The sequence below is a fragment of the Eumetopias jubatus genome, unplaced genomic scaffold (assembly GCF_037043125.1).
Source record: "Eumetopias jubatus isolate StellerSeaLion01/CBP00866 unplaced genomic scaffold, mEumJub1_p1.0 scaffold_7, whole genome shotgun sequence".
NCBI lineage: Eukaryota > Metazoa > Chordata > Mammalia > Carnivora > Otariidae > Eumetopias > Eumetopias jubatus.
Genome location: NW_028274813.1, coordinates 58,030,326 through 58,055,093, shown reverse-complemented (window position 1 = coordinate 58,055,093; position 24,768 = coordinate 58,030,326). Strand labels below are relative to the sequence as shown.

The window sequence follows — 24,768 nt, the reverse complement described above, 5'->3', positions numbered from 1 at the left end:
CCTTTTTCACCTTTCTTGCCTTTTGACTGATCAGCTTGCTTTTATTGCTTCTTTTCCTCCACCGGTTTGGAAGTTATATATTCGGGTTTGAAAGTTTTATATCCTGGTTTGATCTTTGTTATCCTTAACTTTTTTTTTTATTTTTTTATTGTTATGTTAATCACCATATATTACATAATTTGTTTTGGTGTACTGTTCCATGATTCATTGTTTGTTCATAACACCCAGTGCTCCATGCAGAATGTGCCCTCCTCAATACCCATCACCAGGCTAACCCATCCCCCCACCCTCCTCCCCTCCAGAACCCTCAGTTTGTTTTTCAGAGTCCATCATCTCTCCTGGTTCGTCTCCCCCTCTGACTTACTCCCCTTCATTCTTCCTCTCCTGCTATCTGTTATCCTTAACTTTTAAAAATACATGGCTAGGGGCGCTTGGGTGGCTCAGTCGTTGGGCGTCTGCCTTCAGCTCAGGTCATGGTCCCAGGATCCTGGGATCGAGCCCCACATTGGGCTCCCTGCTCGGCGGAAAGCCTGCTTCTCCCTCTCCCACTCCCCTTGCTTGTGCTCTCTCGCTGTGTCTCTGTCAAACAAATAAATAATATCTTAAAAATCTGAATTTATTTAGTGACTGCGTTTTAGTGACTAGATTATTCCATATCTAGTATTGCATACCAATTATTATAGTCACCAGATAATAATACATTAAGCCTAGATAGAGTTTGTTTCTCTATTAAAGAAAGGAAGAATGAACATAAGGAAGATGTTTTAATTTCATAAGGTAAACTATTAAAAAGCAAACAAGAGAAACATCTGAATTACTTGATAAAATGCTCAAGATGAATATAAATCAAACAAAAAAGCACAAAAAGTATGCATGTGTGTATACTGGAAAAATGAAAACAAAAATGTAAATATAGGCATTAGAAAGCAAATAATCTTAATTTGTTGGTAGTGTTTGAAAAGTAACTGAATAATTATTTTCATTTAAAATAAACCAAGGGCAGCAAGCCACAGCATTTAATTTGTAACAGCCAGTGAAGAATGCATTTGCTTTTGTCACTGTATAAATCCCAAATACCACACCTAAAACTAATGCTTAGGTAGAACTGGAGACCCCTCTCCAATACTATACCTTTTCAACTGTGTCTTTTGTGCTTATTTTCCAAGGGATACCTGGGATCCAATTGATGTGTAATTTCCAATGTTACCAGGTCAAAGTGTTTGGAGCTCATTATGAGGGCAGAGGGAATGACATAATCAAATTTGTATTTCAGTGAATTGAAGAGAGGGCTGGAGGAGACTGGGGAAAGCAGACTGGTTAGAAGGCTGTTGCGCCAATCACATGAGATATGATAAAGGCAGAAGAGCAGTAAAATGGAAAACAACAAACAGAATAGGGAGATATTAAAGAGGCTGACCTGGTAGAATTTGGTTACTAAAGATGTTGTGGAGAGTAAGAACTGAAAATGATTCATTGGTTTCTGGCCTGGACTAGACAACAAGCACATTCATCAGGTGCAGTCCATGGGCTAGGGAAATAGAAGAGGGAAGTTTATCAGGTGGGGCCCTAGATAGAGAAAATGTCAGCTCACTTTTGGAATCAGCCAATAAAAGAATAAGTTTATCTTGTTACAACAAAATATAAGTGTACAAAGATGATGTCTAAAGTTTTTAGAGATAAGGCCACTAGGGGTAGTAGGTTCAATAGTGAATTACAAAATAGTTGTGGACATACCAGTGCTAACTATTTAACAAATATTCTTTATCTACTCTAAATTTCATTAAAAGGGTTAAACATTTCTTTCTTCAATAATCTTTTTTTATTTAAAGATTTTATTTTATTTATTTGCCACAGAGAGCGCACACAAGCAGGGGGAGCGGCAGGGCAGAGGGAGAAGCAGGCTCCCCCACTGAGCAAGCAGCCGATGCGGGACTCGATCCCGGGACCCTGGGATCATGACCTGAGCCGAAGGCAGACACTCAACTGACTGAGCCACCCAGGCATCCCTCAATAATCTATTTAAATAGATAGCAATTTAGTAATAGCTAAATTATACACAAACAGATCCCAGGTGCTTTCTTTCAACCCTAAATGGGGGTATGATGATATATTTGTTCCTCCTTATCCCTTAAATACAGAGGTACTTTAGCACCTTCAGCTGTAATTGATTTAGAAGTAAAGGACAGTTTTGTGGTAAGTACTGACTTATCACTCAAGAATAACAATGCATTCTTAAAGAGTGTAAGTTAAGGGGCCACGCAAATTAAACATGTATCATCATCACAGGGGCTTAATTCAATTCAAAATATGTTAACTCCAAAACACAGTTTCCTTATAGCAAAAACAACTACTTTGGGGAAGATGAAAATGCTCTAAAATTGATTGTGGTATTGATTACACAACTTTGAATATTCTAAAAACCACTGAGCTATACACTCTAAATGGGTGAACTGTGTGGTATGTGAATTATATCCCAATAAAGCTGTCATTTTTTAAAAAATGAACACTTTTTCATCTGCTCATAGCAGATTTTGTAACTGCTCTAATTTTACATTAGGCTTCTCAGGCTTTACTAGACTTCAAAATAAGCAGGAAAACACAGAAAAAGTATATTTTATTGGTATTTAGGCCTAGCACAGTTCATTTCAAATAAAATGGAACAGAGCAATTTATTTAACTGAATATAACATATAAACAATTTTTTTAAATTTCTGTTTTATCATATGATTTGTTCATGCAAGTACAATCATCAAACTGTCCTTCTAAGCATTTATCATAGCACCACCTTTTATTTGCAGTACTTGGTATAAATTTCATTGTCAAACATCTGGCTTTAGCAATGTAAACATTTGCTACAAGTAAACTTTAAAAGGTAAAAGTGAATGATACTAATGAATAAATCAAAATAAAACTGAGCATCACCACATGATATCATTCAACAAAATATAATACTGTTTCAATAAGAACTTAATACATTTCACAAAATGGAAGCAAAAATAAAAATATGTAAACTCCCAAAATAGTGTTAAAATACTGAAGGATATACGTAAAATTTACCTCAGAAAACAAGGGGAAACAACATAACCATGCAGTAAAAATCAATTTTGGTTTAGTAGTGACAACAGTTATTTTACTGCAGACTTCCTAAAATACATTATGACAAAATGGTTTCTTTTCGTGATATCACCCTTTTTAAAAAAAATTATCATGTCTAATGATGTAAGTTGGGTACTTTATGGGAATTTCACATTTTTTGTCTGTTATGGAACTGCTACCCCAGAAATTTTTCATCTCTAAACTATTTTTCCAAATGACCAAAAACATTAAATTATCTTTGTGAAAATTACCTCATATAAAGTCAAATAATTCCTAAGCAAATCATCATAAAAATAAATCTGCCTTAACAGAATAAGTACAGAAAAAGTATACGCATAAGTGCTTGAAAATCACGGATATATTTCAATGAACAGGCAAAAATGTTCACATTTATCATTACTGTTGATGATTTTGTTCACTTTCTGGTTAAAATCAAGAAACAAGTTTTCAAAAAGTCAGCAAGGACATTCAGTGCCACTTTGGATTTTTCTGCAATATACAAACAAATTACATCTCTGTAGTACAAGGCCAACTCTATTTTTACTCTTTAACATAATTAAGTTATAAAGACCTCAGATTTCTAAAACCAGTCATAATACTGTGGCAAACAAATTTGTTCTTATTGCTCTTATATTCCAGCTTAATCTACAAATGTGAACATTTTTCCACATGTTGTCTCAAACCATACTAATACTAATAGTCTAGAGAGATACCTCTGTTAGTTTCCACAGATAAACTGAAAAAGGAAAAAAATGAAATTGAAATATTTCATCTTCTTAAGTGTCCTTAAAATGTTTAGCACTTCAAGCAGCACTTGACACAGCAAGTTTCTTCAAGTGATCCATAAACACTTGTAAACTAACATCATCTGTGAGAATAGGTGCTCCAGATTCCTAGAGGAAAAGAAAGATATTTGCTATGATTAAAACAGAGTAATACCTTAAAATGTATAAGCAAATGTTTAAAACAGACAAGGAACCATTGTAAGCAGAATAATGCCTATGCTCCTGTTGTAAAATAATCAGACTGGCCTTTATCCCTGGTTCCTCAGAGGGAGTTACTACATCCTTGGAATTTCCTAATAATGTCTTTGTTATTTTTTTTAAGATTTTGTTTATTTATCTGAGAGAGAGAGAGAATGAGAGATAGAAAGCACGAGAGGGAAGAGGGTCAGAGGGAGAAGCAGACTCCCTGCTGAGCAGGAAGCCCGATGTGGGACTCGATCCCGGGACTCCAGGATCATGACCTGAGCCGAAGGCAGTCGCTTAACCAACTGAACCACCCAGGCGCCCCAATGTTTTTGTTATTCATAAACCCCTCGGATCACAGCTGAGTTCATGCTTTGAGATGAGATGAATCAGGATGGGGGCCAGTCACCAGAAAGATCAACATGTGATTAGAGGACTTGGGGATTTAAGACAGCCTGACCTCGGGGTGCCTGGGTGGCTCAGTCATTAAACGTCTGCCTTGGGCTCAGGTCATGATCTCAGGGTCCTGGGATCAAGCCCCACATTAGGCTCCCTGCTCAGCGGGAAGCCTGCTTCTCCCTCTCCCATTCCCCCTGCTTGTGTTCCTTCTCTCGCTTTGTCTCTCTCTGTCAATAAATAAATAAAATCTTAAAAAAAAAAAAAAAAGCCTGACCTCTAGGGAGAGGAAGTGAGGTCAAGGGAGGGAAAAGAAGAAGGGAGCTGGAGATTCAATCAATCAGGCGTGGTAGTAAAGAAACAAACTCTGGATACCAAAGCTCAGTGGAACTTCCTAACAAATTTATCAGTATGCTAGGAAGGTGACACATTCTGATTCCACGGGGAAAGAACACAGAAGCTCTGTATCAGAAACCCTCCTAGACTTCACTCTGTGGGGTCTCTTCACTGGTTCTTATTTGCAATCTTTATAATAAAACTGTGATCATAAATATAGTGCTTTCCCAAGTTCCATGAGTTGTTCTAGGAAGCTGTCAAACCTGAGGTGGGGGTGGGGGGTGTGGGGAACACCCCCCCCACACACCCATACAGATTTGTGGCTAGTTGGTCAGAGGTGCAGGATCCTGCTTACAGCCGGCACCTCAAGTTGAGGGCAGGCTTGCTGTGAACCATGTCCTTTAACTGGTGGAGTCTGCACTACCCCAAGTGGTCAGGATCAGATTTGCACTGCAGAATCAGAATAGCTACATACCCAACTTAATCTTTACAGTGGTGAAGTGTCCATTTGTCTTTTTTTTTTTTAAAGATTTTATTTATTTATTTATTTGATAGAGAGAGCGAGAGAGCACAAGTAGAGGGAATGGTAGAGGAAGAGGGAGAAGCAGGCTCCCCGCCAAGCATGGAGCCCGATGTGGGGCTCGATCCCAGGACCCTGGGATCATGACCCGAGCTGAAGGCAGACGCTTAACCATCTGAGCCACCTGGGTGCCCCAGTGTCCATTTGTCTTGAATGTATTGGCGCTTTATCACTACTAAGGAATAAATAAATGGCTTGGTGAGATTATTGCTGCCTGACTACTAAATAAAACTGAAATTGCACATATTTTGGGGTGCCTGGGTGGTTCAGGAGCATTTGACTCTTGGTTTCTGATCAGGTCATGGTCTCAGGATCCTGGTATCGAGCCCCATGTCTGGCCCTGTGTTCAGTGAGGAGTCTGCTTAAGGGATTCTCTCTCTCTCCCTCTCCCTTCCCCACTGCTCCTCCCCGATTGTGCTCTAATAAATAAATGAAATTAAAAAAAAAAAAGAAATTGCACGTATTTTAACAGACATGCCAGCTGGAAGGAAGTACATTTACAGTATTTTTAAAATAAACTATGCTTACTGTTTTCATTCAAGTCATTTTAATTGATCTCCGTGGGTTCTAATTAACAAGAGTTAAGGAAAATTCCTAACTTCTATTTTAATAAAAACTGTGTTGACAGAATGACTTTCACTAATCCAAACCACTAATAGTGAAATTCTATTGTAGCAAGAAAAAGGTTTTCTGAAAGATTTCATATCTGGATTTTTAAATTTTTCACCCCAACTCAAGTTCTCATTTATAAGTAAATATAAGAAACCTAAAACTCAAGTTCTCATTTATAAGTAAATATAAGAAACCTAAAACAAAGAAGTAATTTTTAGAGATCAGCAAGTGGGTAACAAATAGGAGATGGGAATTTATAGCTCTTGTAAATTCTAGTCCAGCATTGCCACAGACATGCCGTAACCTCTCCTGAATAAAGGAAAATCGATTTTATTATGTGTTTTCATACGTTAACTATAAAAACGTGAAGAACTGGACAATGAAGGGAGACAACAGCACTGGGAATAAGAGCTTGGAGTTTGGAGCCAGACTGCATGGCCTCAATTCCTCACTCAGCCACTTACTGCTTGTATGACTTTGAGGAACATACGTTACTTAACCTCTCTGTGTCTTTGTTTCCTCATTTGTAAAATAAAGATAACAACAGGACCTATTTCATATGGTTGTTATAATGATTAAACGAGTTCAACTGTGTAAGGAAACCAGAACAATACCTGACACATAGCAGGAATACAACATGTTTGAGCTATATTATTACCTCTTTTGAAAAATCTATTATTTTATAACACTGAAATATTTTTCCTTATTGTACATTCATAGTTAACACAGAGAAGCAAAGGCCTCAAAGATATGACTTAGACTAATAATAACCTGGTAACTCTTGCTTTTTTTCTTTAACTATTCCTGATTTTCTTTCAATTTACATGTTTTCCACCTCAATTCACCCAATCCCAGATCTATTTCTCCCAGGCAAGACAAAATACTCATCAATTTTCTAATTTATATACTGTAGAGATCTTATTTGAAATTATATGCTCAACTCAAACATCAAAAATTTGCAGCTGATCTTAATTTTTCAACTGCACCCTTTTTCTCCTTAAAATATATCCACGATTAGGCAGAAAGAGCCAAGCTATCACTGAGCGTAGGAAGCGCGACAGCAGTGGGGAAGCAGTGTTGCAGTGGTGCCCTCTTCAGGCCATCATGGATATAACTTACCGCTGGGTACTTGATTGCTGACAAAAAGAAAACTAAAATGTAAGATTGTATAATTTTTAGTAAAATGCTTGGCTACCAAGTTAACGCCCTAAATTGTAATCACTGATTTAGCTTAATGATTAAAAATTCAGATTCTCCAGTCAGAATGGTCTAGGGTCAAATCCAGACCCTGCCACAGTTTAGCTATGTTATCTTGGGTATTACTTAAGCTGTTTAAGCCTAATTCCTCTTCTGAAAAAGAGTTAATAGTAACCACCTCATAAGTGTTTTAATGATTAAACAGGTGTGCATAAGAAGCTCAGCACAGGAACTAAAACAGTATAGATTCAGTTTATCAGTTATTATTATTATCTATAAAAATATTAACATAATTTCTCTTATAAAAAGCATAGGTCGGGCGCCTGGGTGGCTCAGATGGTTAAGCATCTGCCTTCGGCTCAGGTCATGATCCCAGGGTCCTGGGATCGAGCCCCACATCAGGCTCCCTGCTCCTTGGGAGCCTGCTTCTCCCTCTGCCTCTCTCTCTCTCATGAATAAATAAATAAAATCTTTAAAAAAAAAAAAAGGCATAGGTCAAGAAAGACCTTAGAGCTCTCGTTTATGCCTCTAATGCCTCTACTTCCAGGTCATAATAATTAAACTTCAAAGTTTAAAACAGGTTTTCTTTCCTATTTAAAGTATCTTTGGGGCCCCCAGGTGGCTCAGTCAGTTAGGCATCCAACTCTTGATTTCAGCTCAGGTCATGATCTCAGGGGTCATGGGATCAAGCATCGGGCTCCACACTCAGCAGGGAGTCTGCTTGAGATTCTCTCTCCCTCTCTCTAAAATAAATAAATCTTTAAAAATAAAAGATCTTAAGGAGAGACTTATTTTTCCCCACTGATAACAAGGAAAACTAATAATAACTAATATTTACTGAGTCTTACTGTGCATATCAAGCACATATTATTAAACTCTGTAACAAAGAAGAAAAGGCAAAGATAAGTAACTTATAGTTTTCAACTACCAGCTCAGAATGATGCCTCTCCATGTTTAACAGCTCAAGTTCTTTATAAGCATACCAACTATACCTCCATGTTGTTATTTTTTTTTTTCTTAAGTAGGCTCCAAACCCAATAAGGGGCTTGAACTCACAACCCTGAGATCAAGAGTCACAAGCTCTACTTACTGAGCCATCCAGGCGCCCCCATGTTGTAATTTAAACCCAGAAAAGCAAGAAGCAAGTTTTATTTCCATGAACTAAACTACACTTTTTAATGTAGAAATTCAGCCACAAAGATATATTTTATTTGGTCTGCATTAATGTGGGCTCACAACGTTTTGTTAAATAAATTATGTAAACGGCAACAATCAGCTAGAGGGGAGGAACAGCTACCCCCTTTAGAAAAGGATTTCTGTATTCTTCCCACAAACCCTAGTCCACCAGAGCACCAAGTATTGCCTCTTCACACTGAGAGCATCAGATTTTCTTAAAAGAGCTTCACTCATTTGTTACTCACCTGGCCCCTAAGGGCATTTGATAGGGGACCCCTGACAAATACCATTTTAAAGCATCCTTTAAGCTCCTCTTCTCCATAATGACTAATCACCATTTCCATGAACTTTATTAATTGGTCCTACTTTCCTATCTTCTTTCAATTTTCTTTTCTTAAGTAAGTTTCTCTTAAGTTGTGAGATCCAGAACTAAATTCAATACTCAGATGACTCAAGCAAAATGGAAAGGCTGATTCATTGTACATTCTGTATTCCAAACTTCCACATCACAGTAGTGTATTTGACTTTTTGTTTCACAGCAAGTGGAATGGTGAGGGTGATATTGATAATGCATATGTATATGCATTATATGGGCACAAATTTTTTTCTCTCACATGCTATACCCCTTCCACACTTTCCAAGAGTAAGCTCCTTTCCTTACCATAAAGACTTTACCTTTCAGGACTTTTAGACCATGGATTCAATTTATTTATCTATATCATAAAGGCTCCTTAACTCTTAAATACCTCCACAAAGCCCCCATACTCTAAACTCTGTTCTCCTGCCCAAATCTATTATACTCAATACATGCTATGTTTAAGGTACTGTGGAAAGTCAAAAATTGAAATGACAGTCATTACTCATAAGGGCCATCAGAAATGGATGAAAAAAAGGAATGAAGGGGCAGGGATATTATATCAAACGAGTCATGCAATCATAAAAAAGGTTTCATGGAAGGCACCTGGGTGGCTCAGTCAGCTAAGCATCTGCCTTCGGCTCAGGTCACGATCCCAGAGTCCTGGGATCGAGTCCTGCATCGGGCTCCCTGCTCAGCAGGTAGTCTGCTTCTCCCTTTCCCTCTACCCCTCCCACCTGCTCATGCTGTCTCTCTCAAATAAATAAAATCTTTAAAAAAAAAAAAAAAGAAAAAGAAAAAGAGGAAGTTTCATGGAGTCAGTGAACTTTGAACCCAGCCTTAAGGGATGGCTACCATATGGTGACATAGGAGACTACTAGGGACAAGCCACAAAGATGGTAACATGCTTACTGTATTCAAAGTGAAATAAGAAATCTAGTTGGCTAAAAAGGCAAAACAGTAGCTAAAAGTGGGAAAACTTTGGATTATGCAACAAAGGACCCTCAAAAGCAATATAAAGAGTTATATGTAATTCCAAAGGAGGTTATTAAAGATTAATTTTTTTTAAAGATTTTATTTATTTATCTGAGAGAGAGCATGGGAGCACATGAGCCAGGGGAGGGGCAGAGGGAGAGAGAGAATCTCTAGCAGATTCTGCGCTGAGCACAGAGCCCAACACAGGGCCTGATCTCATGACTCTGAGATCATGACCTGAGCCGAAACCAAGAGCTGGACACTTAAACGACTGAGCCACCCAGGTGCCCCAGAGATTAACTTAGAACTGCTTCAGGGAGATGACTCTGGCCATTGCCAAAATGGAAGAAACAGGGCTGAAGCACTGACAATCTATGTGAATAGTAACAAGGGCCTGACCTGTTAGTGACAGGGAAAGGAGGGAATGGTTAGGAGCAAGAGATCAAACCATTTGTGAGTAACTAGGGGTGGAAGGGAGAAAATAAAATGCAAATGACTAAAGTTCCAAGCCTTGGGAATTGAGAGAATGGTGGGGTCCTCTGTAAAAATAGGAAAGTCAAGCAGACCAAGATGGTATAAATGAGAGTAAGTTCAAGCTGGGACATGTTGCTTATGAAATGTGTACAGGAAGCTCCAGTGATGTGTAACAGACAGTTATGGAAATTCCAAGCTATAGCTCAAGGTGAAGTCAAACCAAAGGTGGAGATTTGCAAGTTAGCCTTGGATGAAATCTGAAGCCACAGCGGTGTAATCACCCAGAAAAACAATGTATGCAGAGAAATCAGGGCAAAATTTTGAGGCACCTCTATATTTAAAGGGAAGGGGCCTTAATCCTAATTACTACATCTTCTACCCAGCCTGGACCTCACAGTCATTTACCATTGCTCTACATCATTGCACTCCCTTTAATGTGTCCATCTTTCTTATCTCCAGTGCTAAATCACCCCCAAAGTCTTTCATCTTTGATGCAATGCCTGAACTACAAAGCATGGTTAAAAAACATAATGGAAGCAAGCTCTAGAAATTGTTTGTAAATAAAATGGGCCCTCACTGCTATAAAAGCCTTTTGTTCACCTGCTGTTGCTTTCTTATATTCCTTATAGTTGTTTTTAAATCTTTTCTGTTTTCTATTCCTTTAACCCCAGCATGTCTCACTCTTAGTGAATAATCCACTATTATTGAAAAGTAACAGGTAATTACCCAATATGAGCATTCTGTTCTCAACATCTTTCTCTGTCATTACCCTTCCTACCATTTGCTTCTGCAGAAGGAAATGTCCTGCCTCCTTAACAATGCTTCAACTCCATACAGTGCTGTGATCACACTGTCTGCTTTTGAGGATCTTAAACATCTATACGCTGTTCTTTTATCAGCATCTTGCACTTGGTCTACAAATAAGTTCTGTGTTCTTATCTGAATAAGAATCATCCTTCTATCCTACTACCCGAACTCAGACTAAATTTGCAAAAGAACCATTAACACTTACAACCTCCATTTCTTTACCACCCACTAATTCCTTACAATCTATCTTGTACTCAACAACTATTTAAAACTGCTTACCAGGGCCACAAATGACCTCCTAATCTTCAAATCCATCCACGTTTTTTAAGTCTTCATCCTCCTTCAAAGGTCTGCAGCATCTCAGAATTTGTTAACACCCTTCCTTCTTTCTATAAAGCCCTCCCTCACCTATTATGACATAGTATGGTATTCTTTTCATATTCCTTCCACCTCTCTATTACAAAATACTCCTACCACTTGTACTTCCTCAAGGGTTTATCTTGTCCTTCTTTTGCCTCTCAACTCTCCCTGAACAAGTATTCACTGTGATGACTTTAAGTATCACTTGTCCATGATCAACTTTCACATTCTTGCCCTGATCATCAAACCCAAATTTCTAATAGCCTGCTCTATCTGGCCATCTAGATGTTATCTCAAATTCAGTGTGCCTAAAATCAAACATTTTCTCTCTGCCTTCCCACTTACTGGCACATTTCTCCTAGTTACCCAGGCTCAAAATCCTACATTACCTTGTTCTTCCTCAACTATTTATTTTTTAAAAATTCAAATGTATAGAAAAGTTGAGAAAAAAGTACAATGAACACCCACATACTCTATACCTAAATTCACTGATTAATATTTTGCCACAGTTGCTTTATGTTTCTATACGTTTCCTTTTCTTTTGTTGCATCATTTCTATAAGTTGAAGACATCATGACATTTTACCCCCTTTAGGATACATCTCCCAAGGTTACAGACAATCTCCTATATAACCACACCAGTAGTATCACAATCAAGAAATTTAATATTATACTAGTAGCTGATACACAGTCCATATTCAAATTTCACAAATTATCACAATTATGTTCTTTATTATTGTTTTCTCTAATTCAGAATCCAATCAGAATTCACATTTTGCATTTAGCTGTCTTGCCCTAGAGAAACTTTTACTTTCCTGCAACTTCTAATCAAATCTCACTGGTTCCACATTTAAAATATCACTGAAATCTATTCCTTTTCGCCATCTTGCCTTCATTCCCCCTCACTCGGATTACTTCAAAATACAGTTTCAACTTAAAGACTGCTCTCAATTAATCTTAGGAGTCAACTATATTATCTAAGACTCAAATTTGCCCCTGTCCAAAAACCTTCAGTAACATTTTATTACTTACTAAATACTCAGCTCCTTGGCACTCAACCTAGCATTTAAGATCCTCTACAATTCAGCCACACAATACATTTCCAGTTTATTGTTCTATTCATCCTATGTGTGTACCTTACTTGGTCCACACTGTCCTCTACCTGGAACTCCTCATACAATTTCTACTTCTTGAAATTGTAACCATTCTAAAAGGAAATGTTCCCTTTTCTGAGCTCTTTTCTGATTATACATTGTCTCCTGCTGCCACCATGCGCTCTCTTCCCCTCTTCCTCTTCTAACTCCTGTAATATTTTATATTTTTCTAAAAAGAACATATCTCATACTGACTTATATTTTAATTACTTAGTTATCTTATCTCTAATGCTAGATTACCAGCTCTTTACAAGTAGAGATGATCAAACTGATGAATCACTAAATTCTACTTCTGAAACCAATATTACACTATATGTTAACTAACTAGAATTTAAATAAAAACTTGAAACAAAGAAAAAAAGCAGGGATGATCACTCTGTACCCAAAAGTACCCAAACAGAGTCCTGTAATTGGATACTTGATAAATGTTGATATATTGTACCAAGAGGTAGGACTTCTAAGAAATCAAAATATATTAACAATGATTTCCAGGCCTCCTGCCTCTCTTGTTCAATTACAATCCCTGACCTCTTCCAACTTATTATGTGTGGCCTTTTATAGTTCACGTCCTAGCATTAACCTTAAATCATCATTTCCTATCTTATATTATGCACTATATTGCTTTTTGTCTCAAGGGTGAGGTCCTAAACTAGGAATATGAAGGAATTCTACCTATTTGATATGATCACCTTTTATTTTCTATGGTGCCACCAAATGCTAATTCTATTTTCTACTCATTTTTTCATTACTTTTCCAATAGAAATCATTAGCAAATACACAGGGAAAAATGTAGCTTTCACTAAAATAACAAACTGTAAATACACAAAAGAAATAATTTCCAAGATCCACTATTTACACTTACCTGTCCCCAGGCATACATATTATTATGAGTCTGGGAAGGGTTGACTTTCGAAAGCAGGAAACGGGCCTTAAAAGCAAAGAAGACATAACATTATTCATCAAAAATAGATTTAGTTAATATGAGCTGAACAAACAAATTATGATCTAAAATCAATTTTATTTAATATGTTCTGATAAAATTAATTTTATTAAGAGGCAACTTTAAAAAAAATAAATTTTGGAAATATGTGGGCCACTACATGTTACAAATAAATGCACCCTCTTCTCTCCAAATCATATATTCATAACAAATAATAAACTGCTAATTCCAAAACTCAGCATATAAAATTTATGTGTGCAACAAGTACAAGATTAGTGTGAAATTTACTAAACCCTTGGTCTGAAACGTCATCAGAGATCTGAAGTACCAAAAAGTACCCTATACATTCTTTTACTTTAAACAATGACTCTCAAACTTTCTCAACCTGTAGGCTATTCCATAAGACAACTTACCCAACATTTTAACCATCTCTCCACTAAGCTTTATCATCATGAAAACCAAAATAAAAGAGGAAAATAGCACTACACATGAGGAGACATCAATGAGAGAACTAGGCATAAATGATTATTTCATACTGAAAAACATAGCCATATCTTTTGAAATTTAGTATCACACAAAATCTTTTTCTAATCTATGAGTAAGCAGTTTAACATAAGAGCACTGGCTCTAGAGTTAGAACACCTAGATTTGAATGCCTGCTTCTTCATTTACTGTGTTTCCTTGGCCACAAGTAACCTAAGTCTCAGTCTTATTATCTGTAAAATGGAGATAACAATAGGACTGTTATGAGGATCAAATGAGACAAGGTGTGTAAAGTACTAACAGCTTTGCAAATTCTCAACACACGGTAGCTCTTATTATAAATATAATAAAACCCTAAAAATAACTGCTATCATTTATGAATAATAGTTACTAATATTTACCACCTATTTTATAATACTGTGCTAGGCACAAGGGAAACAATAATAAATGAAGCAAGGTACCTGCCTTTAGCAAGTGAAAGAAACTTATGATAACCTATAATTAAATTTATTATAGCTCTAATACAATTACAAGGGAGAAGTAAAAACTGTTTTAAGAAGTCTATGATAAGGGGCTCAGTCATTAAACGTCTGTCTTCAGCTCAGGTCATGGTCCCAGGGTCATGGGATCGAGCCCCGCATCAGGCTCCCTGCACAGTGGGAAGCCTGCTTCTCCCTCTCCCACTCCCTCTGCTCGTGTTCCCTCTCTTTCTGTCAAATAAATAAATAAATAAATAAATAATCTTTAAAAAAAAAAAAGTCTATGTTAAGGGGTCTTAAACCTAGCCTTCTGAAAGGTCCTGAAGGGCCATGTATATATGTACATGTACTTTATTTAATCTTCATAATTCTAAAATCCACAAGGCCTTTTGTAATATAATGCTTTCCTATTACATGACATTTTCTAGAAAACTGAAATGACAGAATGAGGAAAACAAAAAATTATGTTACCGCAAACTTCATATTCACAGACTTCTTCATTAAATTAACAGATTTAACAAAATTATACTAAAAAAGCTACACTAAAATTTTTTCCAAGTTGTTCTTCTTGCCCCACTAAAGCTGATGTGCCACCATAACATCATCCTGGCTCTGTTATTAAATCTGAGCTGGTGGTAGAAGGTGGGAGAAACTGCTAGCTTTAGGCAACTGGCCAATAGTCACTGCTTTGCTCCCACTGCTAAGGCAAAAAGCCAGCATATTTTCCCTGGTGACCTTCTACCCGCATCCTTCCTCTTATACTTGCCTTGTGAAACAGTCTTTTCAAATTAAAAGTCAGAAGGCATATAGGAACAACTCATTACAATCAATACTAACGACAAACAAATTAACTATACTTACCTGGCTACCTCCATGTTCAGTGTCAATGTATCTTGGCATTGGAAATCTGGAGTGAAGAATCTCCTGTGCATCATCCACAGGGGCTTGTAGAAGATGGCGGAAATTTTCATATTCTGGCATGTCCTGGTATCCTGACTTGCGCCACTGTGCAATGGTCTAATTTTAAAACAATTAAAGGAATTATTACTTTTAATTTCTTGCCTATCCAAAAATTTTAAGAGGTTTTTTCAAAGGAATTAATCTTCAGAAAATAAGAAAATTATAAATCATTATTTATCAGTTTTTAAATCAAGAACACTAATTTTGGGGCGCCTGGGTGGCTCAGTCGTTAAGCGTCTGCCTTCGGCTCAGGTCATGATCCCAGAGTCCTGGGATCGAGCCCCGCATGGGGTTTCCTGCTCTGCGGGAAGCCTGCTTCTCCCTCTCCTGCTCCCCCGTGCTTGTGTTCCCTCTCTCACTGTGTCTCTCTCTCTGTCAAATAAATAAATAAAATCTTTAAAAAAAAAAAGAAGAACACTAATTTTGGTATTCTTGAGTAAAGAGATGCAAAATTAGAATATTTCTTCTCCCTTAAAAGTAAAAAGAAATAAACCAAAAAAATTTTTAAATACTGTTTATATTATTAGCTAAAAGCTATCTACTTAAGTTTATGATAAACTAGAGGGATTTTTGTTAACAGATTTCCCAGAGACTTCAAAATTAACCACCTACTATTATAAAGTTTTTATCAATGGAGTTATGTTCTGACAAGATATATAAACATAAAACTTTAGTAATGATAGCAATAAAATTATAAAGATAATATACCTGTAGAAGAGTATCTGAATCAATTCTTTTATTAAGGTAAGTGGCTCCAAAAGCCATGTAATTAAATCATCTAAAAATTTAAACTTGGCTTGGTTTCTAACTTAACTGCATCAGTCAATATATACTCTATATGGCTTTACAGCTCTGTATTTAACAGAGAAGCAGTCATGTGCATTTCAGATTTCTCCTTTAAGCACATTAACAAGCTATTTTTAAAAAAATCACACACAAAAAAAGCAGCAAAATACCTCACTCTCATGTAATAGGCATTATCCTTAAAAATTAAAGGACATTAGTACTGGTATCAATAATCAATAAATCTTTTCAAAGGCCTAGATAATATTACTTAAAAGGACATTTTGAGTACACCTCTACAATTAGAGTGCAAATCTAAAATCATTTACAATTAAAACAACTGGAAAAATAAATCTGCACAAGTTACTAGACTATAAATTTGAGTGTGGGTCTGTGAAAATAAATAAAAATAAATAAATAAATAAATAAATAAATCTGCACAAGTCACTAGACTATAAATTTGAGTGTGGATCTGTGAAAAAAAGAATCTCTATCTTTTTGATGGACTCTGAAAAACAAACTGAGGGTTCTAGAGGGGAGGAGGGTAGGGGGATGGGTTAGCCTGGTGATGGGTATTAAAGAGGGCACATTCTGCATGGAGCACTGGGTGTTATGAACAAACAATGAATCATGGAACACTACATCAAAAACTAATGATGTAATATATGGTTATTAACATAACAATAAAAAAATTAAAAAAAAAAAAGAATCTCTTTCAAGGCATCCAGAACACAGTGCTTTCTTATACAGAGGAAACATTTAATTACTGGCTGAATGAATAAATGCAGGAATGAACAGAGTTCTGCTAAATACCTGATTAAAGCTTAATAGCTACTGAAATATTCTCTTTTTAATCATGTACCATTCCAATTAAGGTGTAAATTTTAATTTTAATTCACTTATCCATTAAAAATGAGTTTTCAGATCATGTGGAATATTTTTTAAATACTTTAAATGCATTAAATGGAATACTTTTTAAATTTTTTTTTAAGATTTTATTTATTTGAGAGAGAATGAGATAGAGAGAGAGCATGAGAGGGGAGAGGGTCCGAGGGAGAAGCAGACTCCCTGCTGAGCAGGGAGTCCGATGTGGGACTCGATCCCGGGACTCCAGGATCATGACCGGAGCCGAAGGCAGTCGCTTAACCAACTGAGCCACTCAGGGGCCCAAATGGAATACTTTTTAAATGATTACCATGAAGTAATGAAAGGGAGAGTCTGCCTACTGACAAAGGCTTTTTCCTTCTCGATGTCTCCAGTAAAACCCAAAAGTATGGCATGTCTATGTATACATCAATGCTCTTACTTTCACAACACTATGCTCTGTGTAAAATCCATTTATCCAATCGTACATGGACAAATGGACAAAACAAGCACAGGCAGGTCAAATGCAAATGAAGTCTAAAAACCAGTGGCAAGAAGAATCATATTTTATACCTACTTTATAAAAATGGAAATAAAAGTTTATCAGAGAGGAAACAGTAATCATATGGTAAAGAAGGGACAGCTTCCATGAATAAAAACACTCTGTTGCACACACGTGCACAGGGTTAAATGCAGTGGACTCTTACCTCACCATGATAAATCAAAATCTGGAAGAACGTGTCCATGAGAAGAATGCGATCCGCAAGAATGCTGCTGCTATCAAGAAGAACCGGCTAACAGAAGAAAACAATGAGAAAGGAGGAAGATGGAAAAAGAAATTAAAGTTACAAAACAGATCTTTCCAGGATACCTTTAAAATTTTAAATTTGTATCTTATAACTTAAAAACATCTCGCTCTCATGAATTCTTGCAGTACATTTTAATTTTCTGAGAACTCGTAAAAACAGAGGTAACAACTGAAAAACAGAGTAGAGCCAAGAGGAAATCAGGGTTAACTCCTAAGCCTGATGATGGACCGTTGAGTGAGAGGGGAAAGGCTTGGGAAAGAGCAAATCTGGAGATGGAAAAATAGTTCTGAGTAGGAAATGTAAGGGAGTGGCCAGAACTAATGACATAAATTTGGATATCACATGCATGAAGATGGTAATTAAAGCTATGTGATTATACTACATCACAGTACATATCTACACCAGAGGGAAGGAAGATAGAGCGAAAGCCAGAGACTGGGCCCCGGAACATGCCAACACTTCAAAGATCTGAAAAGGAGAAGTCAGCAAAAGGAAACTGAGAAGGAACAGGCAGTGATTAGGAGGAAAACCAGTAGGTTTTGCAGGTGTCAGATTAGTTTAAACAAAAGGTTTTCAAGGAGAGTCCTCATTAGGTAAATAAATGCTGTCAAGAGTTCTGGCAAGACGTAGGACATTGGTGGTCTGGTAAGAGTTGTTTCAGTGTAATGTTAAGAACAAGAATCTGAATAATGGAGGTTGAAAAGAGAATGTGAGGTGAGATCATCATAGAGACAATAGGTAATTTTCTGAGTTTGGCTGCAATTGAGACCAGAGAAATGAGTAGCAATTAGAGAAAATGTGAAGTCAAGGGTGGTTTTGTCTGTTGGTTTTTAACATGAATGTGACTCGGGTTTCTGTGTTAATGAGAATGATCCAGAGGAAGAGCAAGTGATGATGGAGGAAAGAGAGTAACTCCAACAGCAGAGCCTTAAGTAAATTAAGCTAATGGGATTCGTGGATTAAATGGAAAGGTTGGAATTTAACAGGAGCAGACAGTAGGGATTGTGGGATTCCAAATTTCTTCTAAACACTAATCTACATTTTCCAGATATCTACAATTTACATGTATTACTCTGAAATGAGAAAAAAAAAATCTCTAAAGTTTTCTTTCCTGATTCAAAGAACTATAAAACCAAATACATAGCTAGACCATCACATTAACAATATTATATTTTCTAGAAAAGTAGACACTATGACAAATTAAAAACAATTATAGTAACAAAATGTTTTAAAACTATTTTTCCGAAACAATGAATAAAGGCATCACCAGAGATCATTAATCAGGAGATATTATAAATATTGTTTATGCTGACCATTCTTAAATATTACTTTCAAATACAGTCATTACATACTTGTAAGTGGTAAAACAGACAATTTTAACTACAAAATAGAAAAACTGTTTAACAATTGGTTAAAGTAAGTGGGACAGTTTGCTAAGAAATCTAAATGGATGACTTTGTTACCACCTTTCTAAATATACGTCTTTATAATTAACTGTATCTTATGTTCAAAAAAAGCTACAGGAGAATGAGATGATATTTAAGCAAGAGGTTTTCTTTAGACAGAATGTCCTAATTATCAGACAGTATATACTCTGGAATAAGCTACAGGTTCTAGAATCATCATTACCAATGGACACTGTTAAAGACAAAAGGATAATCATAAGCCCTAGAGAATTTGATCAACCAAATAACTACACAAATTGATCTTAAAAGTCTCTTCCACCTCGGTTTTTGTATTTTTTAAAATGATTTCCTAGTGCAACCTAGCATATAATAAGCACTCAAATATTTTTAACTGAATATATGGATAACATAACTTCTTGAACTAAATTCCTGTATTTAGTAACTATATTCCAAGAAAAACTTAGTTGTTTTTGCTTTTTAATGACACACATCACAGTAACAAAACCAATTTTTGTTTTCTGTCTCTCTTACCTCTGGGGGTCCACTAAAAGAATATGCATACAGAATAGGCTGTATCATAATTAGGGACTGGGTCAAATCTTGACGCATAAAATGGTGACGATAATATGAACTCTCATCAGGACTATTGTTAAAAACTTGTAAGAAAGGAGATCTTCTTAAATGAAACATAAACTACAAGAAAAAAAATGTGAGATAGCTTTTACTGATTTTACTTCAACAGAAGTTTACTATTACAAAAGCATTTGATTACTATTAAGACAATAACAAGTTATAATAAGGACCTTCTAAATTGTATTCACGATCTTTATCAGTTACTTGAAAATATAATTTAACAATAAATAAAATTAAAAGAGATGACTCAAAAGGAAAACAAAAATAGGGGAAAAAAAAGTCCTTGCTCAGATCTAAGTTATTCAGAGGCTGATGCTACACGGTGCACTATCAGCATTCTTTGTTTCTACTCATCATCTCTCTGGCACATCTTTGAACTTTTTTATTACTATTCCTTACCACCATCAAAAGACTCCAAGCGTACATAAAAATAGACTAACAGATTTTCTAGGTTTTGAGAGCTCCCAAAAGTTGCACTGGGAAGGGTCTGCATTGATTTAAAAGAAAAGGACTTACATACACCTACTTGTTTCTTAATATTTAAGTTCTTCCTCATCCCTAAGAAACATTCTTTAGACCATTTCATTACTTCTTTCTCCTTTCACTTTCATTCCACCCACTCCTCATATGAAAGAGATCAAAAAGGGGAAGAGTCTGGCCTGAATAAAGGACAGCTACATTGTACTTTGATACAATCAAAGGGTCTCAGATACAATCAAAAGAATCAGCTCTCCAAAGAACTCTCATTTGTTTTTCAGTTACTTCTCTCCACTGCCCTCCACCCTCAGGGCTCAAGTGCCTACATGATGCTTCTGCCCTGGGACTCATTCCACAGGTCTCTCCCAGTACATGCTGCTCAGTGACACTCTCATTCCTTCTCTGTTCTCAGTGATCAGAATTCACTAAGATGCTCTCTCATTCCTTACCACTTCAGCCATTCCTGTTTACTCACAGCAATGTGTAATTGGTAAATTTGGGAGTAAATTTTCCAGAAATAAAAACCTTCCCTAAATTTAGTCTATGTTACCTTTTAGAAGAGCATCAGGCTTTGAAAGCCCAAAGAAAATTATTTCTGGGTCCTCTGTGATTTCCAATAGAGGGGAAAAGATGAGAGGCCCAGATCTCTCGGGAGATCTATCAACTATCAAAAGCCTAAAAAGAAGGCTTGGAGTTGGGAGAGAAGAGAAAGAAAGGAAAGTGTTCGGCATTCAGTCAAATACTGAGGCTAATGCCCACATTCTCTTTCCCATTAGTTTCTGCTAATATGAGGCCTGAGAAATGGTTTTGCCTGCCTTAAGACAAAAAGACTCTGCCCCTTCCTAGTTCTCCAAAACTGCAACCCGAGGTTTAGGGACATCTCCCTGTATAAACATGAAGTTTCTACGCTACAGATCAATGAAAAATAAGAGTAGTTCTGAAAACAAAGTTGAAGCTTTGAGCGAGGTGTTCATGGGCAAAAATTTGAATTTCCACATCTCAATATAATCATCCTTCCAGGCTAAGCTAAAATTGCCACCTCTTCTATAAAGATGTATCACACCATTCACTTGGAAGGATTCCTTTAAGTTTCCTTTAAATTTTGTATATCTCGCATAGCATTTCTCTCTCTCTGTTCTGTGTTAGATATATTTCAGATCTCACCCTTCAGACTGAAAGCTCCTTAAAAGTGAGATGTGTCAGTCATCTTTATTCTCCTAAAGTTCCCTGCATAAAGACCTCAGCTGAATAAATGGTTCTGTTACTCATCATATAAACAACCTAGACTTTTAAAAGTATCTATGAAAATAAGACAGGTAGATTCTACAACCCAAGTGAAAAAATTTCTGTAAGATAAATCAAATTAGCTTCTTTTCTATTTATCTGGTATATCCCCATAAATTTGTTCTCAGGTAAAACGATACCATGCTGTAAGACTAGTTGACTGGTCAAGTTACTTACTTTCGGTACTACTATAATTAGATCCCTTATATCAGATGGAAAGCTAATCTACCTCACACCTAATTCTACTCCAGAGTAGGGTTCCAGTGTAAATTTATTTCACCACAAATAAATGACTATTTGAAGGCAATCACAAAAATATAATACACTTTTCAATGACTATTCAAGCACAATATTAATTTCTCAGCTATCCCAAAACTTAAAACATTACCAAAAGAATAACCCAATACAACAGGTCCTATATTCTTATAAAACAGAAAAAGTGAGACCCAATGCTACTGTCAACAGTAAGAAAAGAACATGGACTTTTTAATCTACTCACCTGTGGATAAAGGGAGAAAGTTTCTGAAAATCTGAAGGAACTTGGATCATCTTTGTGATACTCTCCAAATTTCTGACACTAAATAAAATAAAATGTTAGTAATATATTGCCTGGCATACAGCTAAACCTCTTGCCTGTACATATTCTATTTTTTTAAAGTTATTACTCTTGGGGTACCTGGGTGGCTCAGTTAGTTAAGCGTCTGCCTTCGGCTGAGGAAATGATCCCAAGGTCCTGGGATTGAGACCCTAGTCAGGCTCTCTGCTCAGCTGGGAGTCTATTTCTCCCTCTCCTTCTGCCTCTCCCCCTGCTAGTGCTCTCTCTCTCTCTCTCTCAAATAAACTAAAAATCCTAAAAAAAAAAAAAAAAAAAAAAAAAGCTATTACTCTTTAGAAGGCAGATACTTGATAAGGGATAAAATTGGAATTACTTACAGACTTACCAAGAGAAGGATTACACCCAAAAAAATATATTTGAATTTGAGAAGCAAACAATACATTGCTCCGGCGCAACAACTCATCTTCAATGTTTTGATTTTTTTTAAACTAAGCATATCTGATAAAGAATTCTTAGATAATGGCCAAAAGAGCTCAATATGTGCCCCTTAAGACTCTGTTGAAAAAGGACAACAGCCTGACAGGAAGATGCAACTATCAAAATACCACAGGGGTTGTAAAAGCAAGTTAATGATATAAAAGTCTACAATAGAAACAATGCCAAAAAAGAAAGAAGAGCTGAGGAAAAGAAAATCTGAGACAAACAGGTAAACTGGTAAACAAAGAAGAAACACAAAGGCAGAAATAAGGAAATAAAGTAAATGGAGGCACACATACTGGCAAGCGAGAAGTAAGCCCTCCATGATAATGTGACAAAAGGCAACTAAATAACTGAAATAATCCATATGAGAAAGTGCTCAGTACAGTGACTAACACTAAGCCCTCAACAAACATTAGCTTCTTCTTGTTCTTGTACAGTCTCTGATCTGAAAATTTTTTTATAGTACTTATGTAACTGGTCTATAGCCTGGCAATGTTCAGCACAGTTCTCACATATGATCAAGGGCACAAATAACAAGTAAAAACTAGCAAAGGATTCACTGCTATAGTTAGTGTAGTTGCTTTTGCTTCCTGGAATGTTCAACTATATGATTTATTTATGCAACTATGTATAGAGCACATAGAAAGGCATAATTGGTTTGATCACATTTTTGGCTTCGAGGAAAGATCATTTCAGAACTACTGTCACGCAAGAAAAGCTATGGTTGTAGAGCTAATCCTCAGAAAATAGATCTTGGTATCTGAAAATAAGAGTATTGTTGTCTTTAATGCCCCTTAATAATACTTCACTGATGAACTTATAGACTAAGAGAGTAATGTTCACTGTACAATATGATAGCCACTAGCTAAATGCAGCAATTTAAATAAATTGAAATTAAATAAAATTCCAGTTCCTCAATTGCACTAGCCATATTTCAAGTGCTCAACAGCTGTATGTGGGTAGTAAATACTTCTGTAATGGACAGTGCAGATTACAGAACATTTTCACCATTTGTGGAAAGCTCTCCTGAATTGTTGATCTGTATATCAGATACACCTGAAATCTAAAATGTCAAATACACTGAAAAGATTCTGTGAGCAAAACCAGTAGTCACACATTATTCAGAACTATTGATCACATTACAATATACACATTTTAAATTGTGCCTGGAATTCTGTTAAAATAAAGCATTAGGAAAATCTGATGTTATGGTTAATGAGGGTAATAAAAACACTATTGATTTTTTTTTAAAAGATTTTATTTATTTATTTAGCAGGGGGAGTGGGAGAGGGAGAAGCAGGCTTCCCGCCGAGCAGGGAGCCCAATGTGGGGCTCGATCCCAGGACCCTGGGATCATCATCTGAGCCGAAGGCAGACGCTTAAAGACTGAGCGCCACCCAGGCGCCCCAACATTATTGACTTTTATGCTTGGGTAACCATGGATTTCCAAAAGGCTAATTTTTAGAGTGGGACATATTTGATACTTATGTCCAAAATTTTTACTTGTATTATGAACATTTATTTTCATATCCCTAAACAATCATTTCATTTTTAATGGCTGAAGAGCTTTCCACTATATTAAAATATATACCATAACAATCTTATCCAATCCTTCATTATGAGCATTTGTATTTATCCTGTTATATCTCTAGAATAAATTCTTAAGAGGTAGAATTTCTAGGTAAAAGGCAGTTTTTAAGCTTCTGACATATGTCATCAACTGCCTTCTATACGTAAGGTTATACAGATGTTTATAAAAGTTGTACAGTTCATACTCCAAACCTACAAGCTATGAAGCTGTCTTTCATTTCCCTGAATACTAAGCAACTTTTAAGCATTATTGTTTTTCTAATTCTTATTAGTTTGACAGATAAAAATTGTTACCTTGTTCTATTTTCTAACTTTGATTATAAATAAGATTGATAATTTTTTCATATGTTTACTGGTCATTTGCATTCCTTCTTCTGGTAATTCCTTGTTCCTGATCTTTACTCGGTTTTTACCCATATCTTACTGATTTGTAAGAGGATATATATACGAAAATTTCCACATTCTGTTATATGTATAAGAATATGTCGTATAAGAATAAGTCATACATACTAGTTGGCATTAAATTTTGATAATAGTAT

The 24,768-nt window shown here is 36.2% G+C and overlaps 1 protein-coding gene across 1 annotated transcript in view; it reads right to left on the bottom strand.

Annotated features, from left to right (window-relative positions):
* Window positions 1-2,612: 2,612 nt before the first annotated feature.
* The window catches only part of SEC23A (SEC23 homolog A, COPII component), a 61,056-nt gene continuing 38,900 nt past the window's right edge, over window positions 2,613-24,768 (bottom strand). The window contains exons 15-20 of the mRNA XM_028101504.2: window positions 22,103-22,180; window positions 19,741-19,902; window positions 17,702-17,788; window positions 15,249-15,404; window positions 13,348-13,413; window positions 2,613-3,989 (exon numbers count right to left, since the gene is read on the bottom strand). Of these exons, the coding sequence (XP_027957305.1) occupies window positions 3,900-3,989; window positions 13,348-13,413; window positions 15,249-15,404; window positions 17,702-17,788; window positions 19,741-19,902; window positions 22,103-22,180 (639 nt within the window). The 3' untranslated portion in view covers window positions 2,613-3,899. The remainder of the gene's footprint in view (window positions 3,990-13,347; window positions 13,414-15,248; window positions 15,405-17,701; window positions 17,789-19,740; window positions 19,903-22,102; window positions 22,181-24,768) is intronic.